This window comes from Rhopilema esculentum, chromosome 8 (genome assembly GCF_057945365.1).
Source record: "Rhopilema esculentum isolate cy_ngs chromosome 8, ASM5794536v1, whole genome shotgun sequence".
In the NCBI taxonomy this organism is placed as follows: domain Eukaryota; kingdom Metazoa; phylum Cnidaria; class Scyphozoa; order Rhizostomeae; family Rhizostomatidae; genus Rhopilema; species Rhopilema esculentum.
This window is the reverse complement of record NC_142822.1, coordinates 11,810,407-11,824,883: the sequence shown is the minus strand read 5'-3', so window position 1 is coordinate 11,824,883 and position 14,477 is coordinate 11,810,407. Positions and strand designations below refer to the sequence as shown.

At 34.9% G+C, this 14,477-nt stretch overlaps 1 protein-coding gene across 1 annotated transcript in view; it reads right to left on the bottom strand.

Moving 5' to 3' along the window:
* Positions 1-14,477, bottom strand: part of LOC135695225 (uncharacterized) — a 46,893-nt gene that overhangs the window by 10,820 nt on the left and 21,596 nt on the right. The window contains exons 8-12 of the mRNA XM_065214232.2: positions 13,282-13,444; positions 5,628-5,878; positions 4,161-4,271; positions 3,259-3,557; positions 786-933 (exon numbers count right to left, since the gene is read on the bottom strand). Coding sequence (XP_065070304.2) covers positions 786-933; positions 3,259-3,557; positions 4,161-4,271; positions 5,628-5,878; positions 13,282-13,444 — 972 coding nt within the window. The remainder of the gene's footprint in view (positions 1-785; positions 934-3,258; positions 3,558-4,160; positions 4,272-5,627; positions 5,879-13,281; positions 13,445-14,477) is intronic.

Here is a 14,477-nt window from a genome sequence, read left to right as displayed (position 1 = left end):
GATACATATTAATAAAATCAGACAGCTGTAAAACTAAAACTGCAACATATTGCTTACTTCCCAACATTGTATTCAATGTGTTTTAAGAAAGATGAAAAAGTTGTGTCTCTGCTATGAGTACAAACTAGACAAGACTTAAAGAAATACTTAAATTACTTATCTAGGATTAGAACAATAGACAATACTAAATGCTATTGCAAAATTTGTTGCACTTCGATAGCCAGTGATTTACCAAATAAATTACTAGTACATCGCATCAGTAAATTGATACCCTTTTTGTGGCTCATTTGACTGAGCAAAATAGCTACCCTATTTTCAAGATGTCCCAGAATTCTAGCTTTCAGACCAACCTTTCTCAAAAATCTTTTGGGTATCACATGATATACTTTTGATTGAGCCCACTGGGTTGCAGACAAATCAGGATACAGCTGTTTGCCACTAAACCATCTAATGATTGATTTTTTGTTTTACTCTACGATTGAATTGGACATCTCTGCGACAAGAAACTGGCGACAACCAGATCTAGTTATGGTTGATTACAACAGCAGAGATTGCTACGAGACTTCTACTTCCGTGTTGTGTGTGTGTGTGTGTTCACCACCTTATTGGTACCATGTTGGCCATCCCTATTCCTGAACCGGCTCAACAGCAATTGAAACTTGATTTCTACACGCAATAAGCGCTCGCTACGGAGATTCCTAGCTGCAAGTTAAAATTCAGTGATGTTACCACTGATTGTTTAAAGAGACGTTACCAGAAGCATAAAACAAGAAATAGACTCATACCTCGGTCACACCCAAGAACGGCAACCCGCATACAAGCATAGTTCTGACCCGGCGACGCTACAGGATGAAGCCGGACAAACCTCGCTTTCACGTGTTGTTCGAAAAAGTTCTTTGATTTGCGCAAAGGGTCTGGGCTCCCGTGAAATAACTACAAAAGAAAAACAACGTCGATCAAAATAAAAATTGTAGCAAGTATGAGGAGCTGTAAGTAATATAAAACCTAAATGTTGTTTAATTTTTGGTCCAACTTGTAGCTGCATTCATTTCATTTTTATCCATGTTATTCATCGATTTCTAGAAGTAGCAAATTGATGAAGAAATTTTTGCGAATAAATCTTCAGGGAAAAAAGGGGAAAGTCTCCATCAAGTATCCAAAAAAAATTAAAACATTGAAAGAGATATAAACATAAACATAACATCTCGTCAACCATCTACTTAATTTTCGAAAAGATTTAAATGATGACACTTGATAAACCAAGGCTAATAAAATTGTATTTCCACAACCTTATCTGCGATGGTAAGGCAGCTGAGAATAATTTATTTTCCTAATAAGGAAAACGATTTTTTCAAACTGTTGCTCGGTTTTTAATCCATATTAAGCGGGTATTTTTTCGGCAATTTATATTACTTCTTTTTGGACAGATATATGAGATCTTTGTTCAACCTTTGACCCAGTCTATCATTGCCCCTTTGAGTAAAGAGGGTTCCCTGCAAAGTCGAGTAAGAGGGAGTTGGGTAAAAAAAACTACAAAAATCTCCTGCATCAATTTTGGCTTGAATTCAATATGAAAGAAACTTGAAGGTCACCCTTGAAAACATTTAGAAGAGGAGGTTGAATCAACAGGGAACCACAAGAAATCAATTTAGAGGAAGTACAAACAGATATCTATATCAGAACACCAATTTCCCCATGAAAAAAGATTAAAAATATGAGCCTGTGTGTAATCCTTTGAAATATGTAGGCGAAGGATGTCTACACCAATTTCTGATTGGATTCAAAATAAAGATAATGGCTTTAAGATTACTCTTCAGAGTGTTTAGTTTTACTAGCTTCCAATCAACTAAATGGCATCAATCTACACAGTGGCGGGGTGGCTATGTTTTCCCTGGGGTGGCCAAGTCGATTTTTGCGCCCTATCTATATATCGTCACAGAATATCGTGGTTATATAAAGCATGTGTTTCTAGAAGGGAAATCGATTTTTGCAATTTGAATCCAAAATTTCATAAATAAGGTTTGACTAAAAATGCGAATATGAATGGAAAAGTTATGTAATCCTAACATTTGACCTTCCCGTGGTTCGGTAAAATATCAAGCCATTTTGAATTGGCGTATTTTCGAGAGTCGGCCTATTTTTATTCAATTACACTGATGTTTCATACAGGCTACTCGTTTATTATATCCAGAATACCAGCTTCAGATTAAAATAACGTAGGGCAAATTATTGTTTCGGGCTCCTTAGTCTTTTTAACTTAAGGTAACCTTTGTCCATTTCGCCACTGCTTATGGTCGATTTTATCAGCCTAGTATCATCGCATATATGATGTATGATATACAAACATCGTTCAAGTTTGTTATTCTTTAGTAGTTATTAAATAGTAGTTTTTCAACAACTTGAAAGTTTCAAGCATTGAATCGCACTATTGAATCGGACAGAGGCGGGGGGCACAAAATTGAATCTGGGGTTGGGCTAAGGATAAAGTTTAGTACCAAAGGAGGACCCACCATGGTTGGGTGCGATGTGGAAGACAATTTTTGAAATCAAGCCTTCTAGAATGGCTAAAAATGCATCTCACAGAATAAAGTTTAACAAATTACTACACCGCTCAGAATAGACAGTTCGACGATGCTCAGAAAAAACATTGATTTTTGATTTTTAGAAAAACGTTTGGAGGGGAGGATTCATGCGTTGGATAAAGAAAGAAAGGGTGATGGTTACATCGATGTTAATAACAAGAAGCTGCTATATTGATTGCCAGGGTGCATTCCATGTACTTGGGTTAATAGAAAACATTTTTGGCATACGCAGAATCTTCGTTAGTTGGAGTGCTAAACATGAAGTCACGTACATAGTTAACACGAAAACATATGAAACAAATGTTGATTGGGTCATGGCAGCGCAACGTGCTTCGATTGTAGAATCTCACGTTATTTTAGATTGTTCACAGAAAGTTATAGCGAAGTGTTCTACCCGTGTACGATCACTTTTGATGTTCCTAGCCAAATATTACAAGCAAACAATTTTGGCGCCCCCTTATCTCCATTTGCGCCCCTATTCAGGGGGGGCCATGGCCCCCTGGCCCCCCTGCCACCCACCACTGAATCTACAAAAACTTTATGACAAATAGCGTCATTCTATGAGAGTCGCTAGGAAGGGGGAACATTTCCCGTCACGTGACCTTTTTTCATAGTTAAATTGCCTGGATAATTTCAGCCATTAACACCACCTTAGCCACTAACAAATGAAACATACCTTGTTTTTCCCTGCCTCGGTGTAATTGTAATACGTCTGGTTGTCCGAACTGAATTGAATGGTGAAGTTGGCAAACCCAGGCTGGGTAGCAACGGGGTATCCAAGGCTTATTATTGTCGAAATTGTGCGCACCTTTCCAAGATCTAGCGTGGCCCATTGGTTTGGCCATCCTTTTTTGCTGCACCAAGCACTCTGAGTGTTGTTTATAAATATATTGTGACTCCTGAGGGTCCAGATTAAACGAGAGTCTTGAGGCGACCAAACGTTAACTATTCGAAGGCTCGTGAGGCATTCAGCCTCTGCAAAGAGAAAAATAACGTTGAACCCCCATTAAAAGGTCATTCTACAAATGCAGTCATTTGCTTCATTCGTTTTCTTGTTATTGTACTTGCTACTTCATAAGGGATAAATTACCAAAATTTGTGACTGTTTGTGTCCGCTACCTTGCGTGCACAGCTGAAACATCCGAATGTGGTTTGCGACCTCGACTACACAGTATTTTATTTTTGATGACATTGTTAATAACATCCTGACCCTTCCTCTCTTCAATATGTTAATATGTCAATTGTTTCTAGTTATTTTTTCTCGGTATTCCGAATAAGAACTCTCTCAAATTGCTCAACGCTGTTACCTCAAAATCCCTTAGAAAATCATGCAAAAGCCCACACTTCATAGTGCTCTATAATAATTATAAGATACAAAACACAAGGCAATACAAAAGAATTATTTGAAAAAAATTACCGAAAAAGGTCGGTTCATTATGGATTGGCTAGAGCATTGTCCTAACAAATCAAATAAAGAAACTTATATACACAGTTTGCTTAAGCCGCTACTTGTGTTCGAGTGGCCAGTTGAATAAGGGCGTTCGGAGACACCCTGTAAGGTAACGATTCTTGACATACCGCAGTTTTCCTCGTCTTCCAGGCCCAGGCAATCGTTGATGCCATCACAAACAGAACTCCTTGGAATGCAGCTGCCTCGATCATTACATCTAAATTCAGTGCATGCTTCGACTGCAAGGAATATAAAATGAATTAGGAACCCTCTTGTTGGTACAAATTATTATTCACAGTTTCAATAATGGTCCCTTCAGAAGTTTGCGGTTGAAAGAAATTCAGAAATGATGAGCTTAAACAATTCTCGACTTGGGTGGAAATTTTGTTTTGCATTGTTCACCTTTTGCATGAAAGTTTTAATGGATTTTATATTTGTGGGTAAGCTGTTCAAAAATTAAGGGTTAAGTGTTTTGCCCTGAGTTATTTTTACAAAGAGGTAGACACAGCTTGTCTTTCACTCATTTTTAGAAAGAGGTAGACACAGCTTGTCTTTCACTCATTTTTAGAAAGAGGTAGACACAGCTTGTCTTTCACTCATTTTTAGAAAGAGGTAGACACAGCTTCTCTTTCACTCATTTTTAGAAACAGGTAGACACAGCTCGTCTTTCACTCATTTTGTTGACTGCTACTGTTGTGTAATGTTACCTATGTCCGATAAACACGATGGTGAACAGTCCTTGAAGAATTTAAAAACATTGACAGAAATGCTTTATTCGCATCTTTCGCTCATAGGAAGACTTGCCTTGAAATATTTAATTTGATTCATACAAAAACACCTATTTTGTGTTGTTTACATTTTCTTTGAAATGAGCATGTGTAATTAAAGTGCGGCAAGGCAAGGGCACTTGAAAGCAATCTTTCAGGATTGTATATAAGGAAATTATGTTTTCTATATAGAGAATGGACCAGGCAATTACTTTGGCTAGTATTTTCGTTGGCATTGCTTTTCCAGTAAACTTTTTATTCAGTATACAAACAAGGTACCCGTAGTGAGGATTCTATTAATAGTTATAAGTTTGTTGGCGTTATTTTTTGAGCAAAATGAATACTTAGCTTATTTCCTAGGAAAAAGAGTTGAAGTCAGTCATAAAGAAAGTTTCAAAGAATCGATAGGATGCGAAACCATTTATGACCGCATTGAAAGGAAAGGGTTTCAATAGCTGTCCCCCACGTCATGATAGGCGTTGCAGCCCCCCATGTCATCATAGGCGTTGGAGCCCCCCCTTTGTCATGAAAGGCATTGCAGCTCAATTTGGTCATTTTCTTGCCGTGCAATGACGTTATTCACCATTCGAAACAAAAAGTTCAAATAACGAATTGCTTTAAAGGGCGCCCTTTGACAGACGCTGAATAGTCATCAAGTGAATAAAGTAACGATTCGTTTTAATTTGAAAATAATCTGTCATCTACCCTCTTCAAATAAAAAGCATTTTCGTTCATTTTCGTGATAAAAAGGTTGAGAGTTGTATTACAAAACAAACATAAAATGTATTAATAAAAGAAAAAAGGTTGAAAATAAAACAAATTTCTAACCACTGGATGGTAAATTGTCTATGGTATTGCAGTTCTGCCCAGTACAACAGCAGTATCGCAAATCTGAATGACGAATGCTCTCAGTGCATTCTTCTTGCTGATAACACTTGCTCCAGCAGCCCTGCATCAAAATTTTCTTTGTCCCATTAATTTCTCGCCATACTGCAACACAGCTATCGCAGACTCTTGATGATGTGCAATTTCCGGTTCCGCTACAATTCTTTGGGTTAAAGTGCTGGCATATAACCTTTCTTTCTAAAACAAAAAAGGCTAGTCAGCAACAGTCGCTGTCTATACCGATAATGAAATAATCCATATAAATGTTCTGATTGATATGATTCATATGATTTACTTCCTATTTATGACTTGATTTGATTGACATGCTTGGTATGATGAGTGTGATTCATATGACTTACTTCCTATTTATGACTTGATTTGATTTGATTGACATGCTTGGTATGATGAGTGTGATTCATATGATTTACTTCCTATTTATGACTTGATTTGATTGACATGCTTGGTATGATGAGTGTGATTCATATGATTTACTTCCTATTTATGACTTGATTTGATTGACATGCTTGGTATGATGAGTGTGATTCATATGACTTACTTCCTATTTATGACTTGATTTGATTTGATTGACATGCTTGGTATGATGAGTGTGATTTATACGACTCACTTGCTATATATGACTTGATTTGATTTGATTGACATGCTTGGTATGATGAGTGTGATTCATATGACTTACTTCCTATTTATGACTTGATTTGATTTGATTGACATGCTTGGTATGATGAGTGTGATTCATATGACTTACTTGCTATATATGACTTGATTTGATTTGATTGACATGCTTGGTATGATGAGTGTGATTCATATGACTTACTTGCTATATATGACTTGATTTGATTTGATTGACATGCTTGGTATGATGAGTGTGATTTATATGACTTACTTGCTATATATGACTTGATTTGATTTGATTGACATGCTTGGTATGATGAGCGTGATTCATATGACTTACTTGCTATATATGACTTGATTTGATTTGATTGACAGGCTTGGTATGATGAGTGTGATTCATATGACTTACTTGCTATATATGACTTGATTTGATTTGATTGACATGCTTGGTATGATGAGTGTGATTTATACGACTTACTTGCTATATATGACTTGATTTGATTTGATTGACATGCTTGGTATGATGAGTGTGATTCATATGGCTTACTTGCTATATATGACTTGATTTGATTTGATTGACATGCTTGGTATGATGAGTGTGATTTATACGACTTACTTGCTATATATGACTTGATTTGATTTGATTGACATGCTTGGTATGATGAGCGTGATTCATATGACTTACTTGCTATATATGACTTGATTTGATTTGATTGACAGGCTTGGTATGATGAGTGTGATTCATATGACTTACTTGCTATATATGACTTGATTTGATTTGATTGACATGCTTGGTATGATGAGTGTGATTCATATGGCTTACTTGCTATATATGACTTGATTTGATTTGATTGACATGCTTGGTATGATGAGTGTGATTCATATGACTTACTTGCTATATATGACTTGATTTAATTTGATTGACAGGCTTGGTATGATGAGTGTGATTCATATGACTTACTTGCTTTATATGACTTGATTTGATTTGATTGACATGCTTGGTATGATGAGTGTGATTCATATGACTTACTTCCTATTTATGACTTGATTTGATTTGATTGACATGCTTCGTATGATGAGTGTGATTTATATGACTTACTTGCTATATATGACTTGATTTGATTTGATTGACATGCTTGGTATGATGAGTGTGATTCATATGACTTACTTGCTATATATGACTTGATTTGATTTGATTGACAGGCTTGGTATGATGAGTGTGATTTATACGACTTACTTGCTATATATGACTTGATTTGATTTGATTGACATGCTTGGTATGATGAGTGTGATTCATACGACTTACTTGCTATATATGACTTGATTTGATTTGATTGACATGCTTCGTATGATGAGTGTGATTCATACGACTTACTTGCTATATATGACTTGATTTGATTTGATTGACATGCTTGGTATGATGAGTGTGATTTATATGACTTACTTGCTATATATGACTTGATTTGATTTGATTGACAGGCTTGGTATGATGAGTGTGATTTATACGACTTACTTGCTATATATGACTTGATTTGATTTGATTGACATGCTTCGTATGATGAGTGTGATTCATACGACTTACTTGCTATATATGACTTGATTTGATTTGATTGACATGCTTGGTATGATGAGTGTGATTTATACGACTTACTTCCTATTTATGACTTGATTTGATTGACATGCTTGGTATGATGAGTGTGATTCATATGACTTACTTGCTATATATGACTTGATTTAATTTGATTGACATGCTTGGTATGATGAGCGTGATTCATATGACTTACTTGCTATATATGACTTGATTTGATTTGATTGACATGCTTGGTATGACGAGTGTGATTCATATGACTTACTTGCTATATATGACTTGCTTTAATTTGATTGACATGCTTGGTATGATGAGTGTGATTTATACGACTTACTTGCTATATATGACTTGATTTGATTTGATTGACAGGCTTGGTATGATGAGCGTGATTCATATGACTTACTTGCTATATATGACTTGATTTGATTTGATTGACATGCTTGGTATGATGAGCGTGATTCATATGACTTACTTGCTATATATGACTTGATTTGATTTGATTGACAGGCTTGGTATGATGAGCGTGATTCATATGACTTACTTGCTATATATGACTTGATTTGATTTGATTGACATGCTTGGTATGATGAGTGTGATTCATATGGCTTACTTGCTATATATGACTTGATTTGATTTGATTGACATGCTTGGTATGATGAGTGTGATTTATACGACTTACTTGCTATATATGACTTGATTTGATTTGATTGACATGCTTGGTATGATGAGTGTGATTCATATGGCTTACTTGCTATATATGACTTGATTTAATTTGATTGACATGCTTGGTATGATGAGTGTGATTTATACGACTCACTTGCTATATATGACTTGATTTGATTTGATTGACATGCTTGGTATGATGAGTGTGATTCATGTGACTTACTTGCTATATATGACTTGATTTGATTTGATTGACATGCTTGGTATGATGAGTGTGATTCAAACGACTTACTTGCTATATATGACTTGATTTGATTTGATTGACATGCTTGGTATGATGAGTGTGATTCATGTGACTCACTTGCTATATATGACTTGATTTGATTTGATTGACATGCTTGGTATGATGAGTGTGATTTATACGACTTTTTTGCTTTATATGACTTGATTTGATTTGATTGACATGCTTGGTATGATGAGTGTGATTCATGTGACTTACTTGCTATATATGACTTGATTTGATTTGATTGACATGCTTGGTATGATGAGTGTGATTTATACGACTCACTTGCTATATATGACTTGATTTGATTTGATTGACATGCTTGGTATGATGAGTGTGATTCATGTGACTTACTTGCTATATATGACTTGATTTGATTTGATTGACATGCTTGGTATGATGAGTGTGATTTATACGACTCACTTGCTATATATGACTTGATTTGATTTGATTGACATGCTTGGTATGATGAGTGTGATTCATGTGACTTACTTGCTATATATGACTTGATTTGATTTGATTGACATGCTTGGTATGATGAGTGTGATTCATGTGACTCACTTGCTATATATGACTTGATTTGATTCGATTGACATGCTTGGTATGATGAGTGTGATTCAAACGACTTACTTGCTATATATGACTTGATTTGATTTGATTGACATGCTTGGTATGATGAGTGTGATTCAAACGACTTACTTGCTATATATGACTTGATTTGATTTGATTGACATGCTTGGTATGATGAGTGTGATTTATACGACTCACTTGCTATATATGACTTGATTTGATTTGATTGACATGCTTGGTATGATGAGTGTGATTCAAACGACTTACTTGCTATATATGACTTGATTTGATTTGATTGACATGCTTGGTATGATGAGTGTGATTCAAACGACTTACTTGCTATATATGACTTGATTTGATTTGATTGACATGCTTGGTATGATGAGTGTGATTCATGTGACTTACTTGCTATATATGACTTGATTTGATTTGATTGACATGCTTGGTATGATGAGTGTGATTCAAACGACTTACTTGCTATATATGACTTGATTTGATTTGATTGACATGCTTGGTATGATGAGTGTGATTCAAACGACTTACTTGCTATCTATGACTTGATTTGATTTGATTGACATGCTTGGTATGATGAGTGTGATTCAAACGACTTACTTGCTATATATGACTTGATTTGATTTGATTGACATGCTTGGTATGATGAGTGTGATTCATGTGACTCACTTGCTATATATGACTTGATTTGATTTGATTGACATGCTTGGTATGATGAGTGTGATTTATACGACTCACTTGCTATATATGACTTGATTTGATTTGATTGACATGCTTGGTATGATGAGTGTGATTCAAACGACTTACTTGCTATATATGACTTGATTTGATTTGATTGACATGCTTGGTATGATGAGTGTGATTCAAACGACTTACTTGCTATATATGACTTGATTTGATTTGATTGACATGCTTGGTATGATGAGTGTGATTCATGTGACTTACTTGCGATATATGACTTGATTTGATTTGATTGACATGCTTGGTATGATGAGTGTGATTCATGTGACTTACTTGCTATATATGACTTGATTTGATTTGATTGACATGCTTGGTATGACGAGTGTGATTCATGTGACTCACTTGCTATATATGACTTGATTTGATTTGATTGACATGCTTGGTATGATGAGTGTGATTTATACGACTCACTTGCTATATATGACTTGATTTGATTTGATTGACATGCTTGGTATGATGAGTGTGATTTATACGACTTACTTGCTATATATGACTTGATTTGATTTGATTGACATGCTTGGTATGATGAGTGTGATTCATGTGACTCACTTGCTATATATTACTTGATTTGATTTGATTGACATGCTTGGTATGATGAGTGTGATTCATGTGACTTACTTGCTATATATGACTTGATTTGATTTGATTGACATGCTTGGTATGATGAGTGTGATTCATGTGACTTACTTGCTATATATGACTTGATTTGATTTGATTGACATGCTTGGTATGATGAGTGTGATTCAAACGACTTACTTGCTATATATGACTTGATTTGATTTGATTGACATGCTTGGTATGATGAGTGTGATTCATGTGACTTACTTGCTATCTATGACTTGATTTGATTTGATTGACATGCTTGGTATGATGAGTGTGATTCAAACGACTTAGTTGCTATATATGACTTGATTTGATTTGATTGACATGCTTGGTATGATGAGTGTGATTCATACGACTTTTTTGCTTTATATGACTTGATTTGATTTGATTGACATGCTTGGTATGATGAGTGTGATTCATGTGACTTACTTGCTATATATGACTTGATTTGATTTGATTGACATGCTTGGTATGATGAGTGTGATTCAAACGACTTACTTGCTATATATGACTTGATTTGATTTGATTGACATGCTTGGTATGACGAGTGTGATTTATACGACTTACTTGCTATATATGACTTGATTTGATTTGATTGACATGCTTGGTATGATGAGTGTGATTCATACGACTTACTTGCTATATATGACTTGATTTGATTTGATTGACATGCTTGGTATGACGAGTGTGATTTATACGACTTTTTTGCTTTATATGACTTGATTTGATTTGATTGACATGCTTGGTATGATGAGTGTGATTCATGTGACTTACTTGCTATATATGACTTGATTTGATTTGATTGACATGCTTGGTATGATGAGTGTGATTCAAACGACTTACTTGCTATATATGACTTGATTTGATTTGATTTGATTTGATTTGATTTGATTTGATTTGATTTGATTTGATTGACATGCTTGGTATGGTTGATGTGACTGCTTTGATTTGTTTGATCGATGTGCTTAGTTTAGTTGATGAAATAAATACGACTAATATGATTAATGTGGCTGATATCATTCACATGATGTATATTAATTCATTTCATTAATATTCTTGATATGACATAATAGAGTATGATTTATATATTAGCGATATACGAGTTTGTATACATTAAGAAACCATTCAGCTATACAAAATGCATATTACTTTGTCTATCACCACAAATAATGCAAATACTGCAATACAATAAATGATAAGAATCGACAATAAGATTTTCAAAAATGAAGCCCTGAATGCCGTTGGGTAAAAAATTTCCAGAAGATCTTTGGGGCCGGATCTTACAAAAGATATTAATTTTCCCTAGCAAAGCTTCCAGATTTCATAGCCATAGTTTCAATGCCTTCGGATTCGGCTAGCTTTAGTTATCTTATCTTATCTTATCTTATCTTATCTTATCTTATCTTATCTTATCTTATCTTATCTTATCTTATCTTATCTTATCTTATCTTATCTTATCTTATCTTATCTTATCTTATCTTATCTTATCTTATCTTATCTTATCTTATCTTATCTTATCTTATCTTATCTTATCTTATCTTGCCTTATCTTTTCTTATCTATCTTATATTATCTTATCTTATCTTTTCTTATCTATCTTATATTATCTTATCTTATCCTATCTTATCTTATCTTATCTTCATCTTATCTTATATTCCTTTATGTTAAAAAAACTGTAACAAATTCTCAGACTTGAGTAGCACCATAGCAACACAGTATTTTCATTCAAATCGTTTCATCATGTGTATTCGCAGTGGTTCTAACCTCAAACTCTAAAGTTTAATCAAGTATGTTCATTGAAATGGAATTGACTGAACATTTTAGCAAGCACTAGATTTAGTGGAATTTCAATAACAGAGTCACTGAACAGCAAAGATTAAAAAATTTGATACAAATTGAAGTTAGACTCGCGAAAATGGCATCTAAAGTACAAAAAGCGTAAAACAACAAATTCGTCAAATTGCAGTTTATCTAACAGCAATGACCGAATTGATAAACTTATTAGCACAATTCATCGAGCATTGGCGATCTGTTAATGGAAATGTTTCGTTGGCTTCCTTTTCTTCCGTACAGTTTCACTTGAACATTCTTTGGTTACAAAATTATCATTGTGGTCCTTGCAATTCACCACAATCGTTTGGATACATTCCAGACTGAAATCTATTTTCTGCAATGTAACTGCGATATGTGTTCGTGACAATTATTTAATTTTGCGGTCTTCAACCGGTGAAGACTAATTCCCGCTGTACGTATGAGCCACTTAGTGTGGTTAAAAACAATGCTAATGGATCTGCCCTATATTCATTCATATCTGTCTTCTTACTTTGATTGAAAGTCTGTACATTAATCACAGAAATCACGATTTCTCAAGGCCATTTCTTAATAGAAATTTGAGCCAATTTTTCTCCATAGAAGATGCTTGAAAACTTCCTTATCATTCAAGCAATCGTTATCAAGAACAAGTGAGAATAACTTAGGATGAGAACCGTCATTTTTGATATGAGGTACTTGCCTGAAACAGGACAGTTCATTTCATCACTGACATCTAAGCAATCTGCAATGCCGTTGCAAAGTGATTCATTTTTTATGCAATGGTCTGAGTAATTGAGTCCCTTGGTAACAACGGTCCCCGGGCACAAATGGTGACCTTTTGGGCAACTACTTCTGGAGCCTTGAAAAAGAAAAGAATTTCGTGAAACATGAAGCTCAATGAAATCGCTAACGGTTGAGTAGGAAAACGGAGATTAAAACAAAACGAATACGAAATTACAAATTGCCTTGAAGGTGATTAAAACAAACCTAACTCAGATAACACTATGCCCTGGGTCGTAGATCACACTCTACGACAGGACACTCTATTATACGACGCACACTTATTCTACGAGACAGACATATTCTACAACGTAGGCTGAAAACAGTACATGAAAATGAAAACTCGCATTAACCCACAATGATGAAAATGAACGATGATGAAAAATTATTAAAATAGATCATAACGAACTCTCGTTAAAACAATGTATATTGAGAAATGAAAAGAAAACAGAACAATAGAAATCATACAATTCAGAACAATAGAAGAACCACCTAACTTGAACGAGGAAAAACATCAAAACTATAGCAGGATGACCTGACTTGAACAAAGGAAAACATCAAAACGATGAGAAGTGACCTGACTTGAACGAAAAAAACATCAAAACGATAGGAGGATGACCTGACTTGAACGAAAAAAACATCAAAACGATAGGAGGATGACCTGACTTGAACGAAGAAAAACATCAAAACGATAGGAGGATGACCTGACTTGAACGAAAAAAAAAAAAAAAGATGAGAGGATGACCTGACTTGAACGAAAAAAACATCAAAACGATGAGAGGATGACCTGACTTGAACGAAAAAAACATCAAAACGATAGGAGGATGACCTGACTTGAACGAAAAAAACATCAAAACGATAGGAGGATGACCTGACTTGAACGAATAAAAACATCAAAACGATAGGAGGATGACCTGACTTGAACGAAAAAACATCAAAACGATGAGAGGATGACCTGACTTTAACGAAAAAAACATCAAAACGATGAGAGGATGACCTGACTTGCACGAAAAGAACATCAAAACGATAGGAGGATGACCTGACTTGAACAAAGAAAAACATCAAAATGATAAAGGATGACCTAACTTGAATGAATAAAAACATCAAAACGA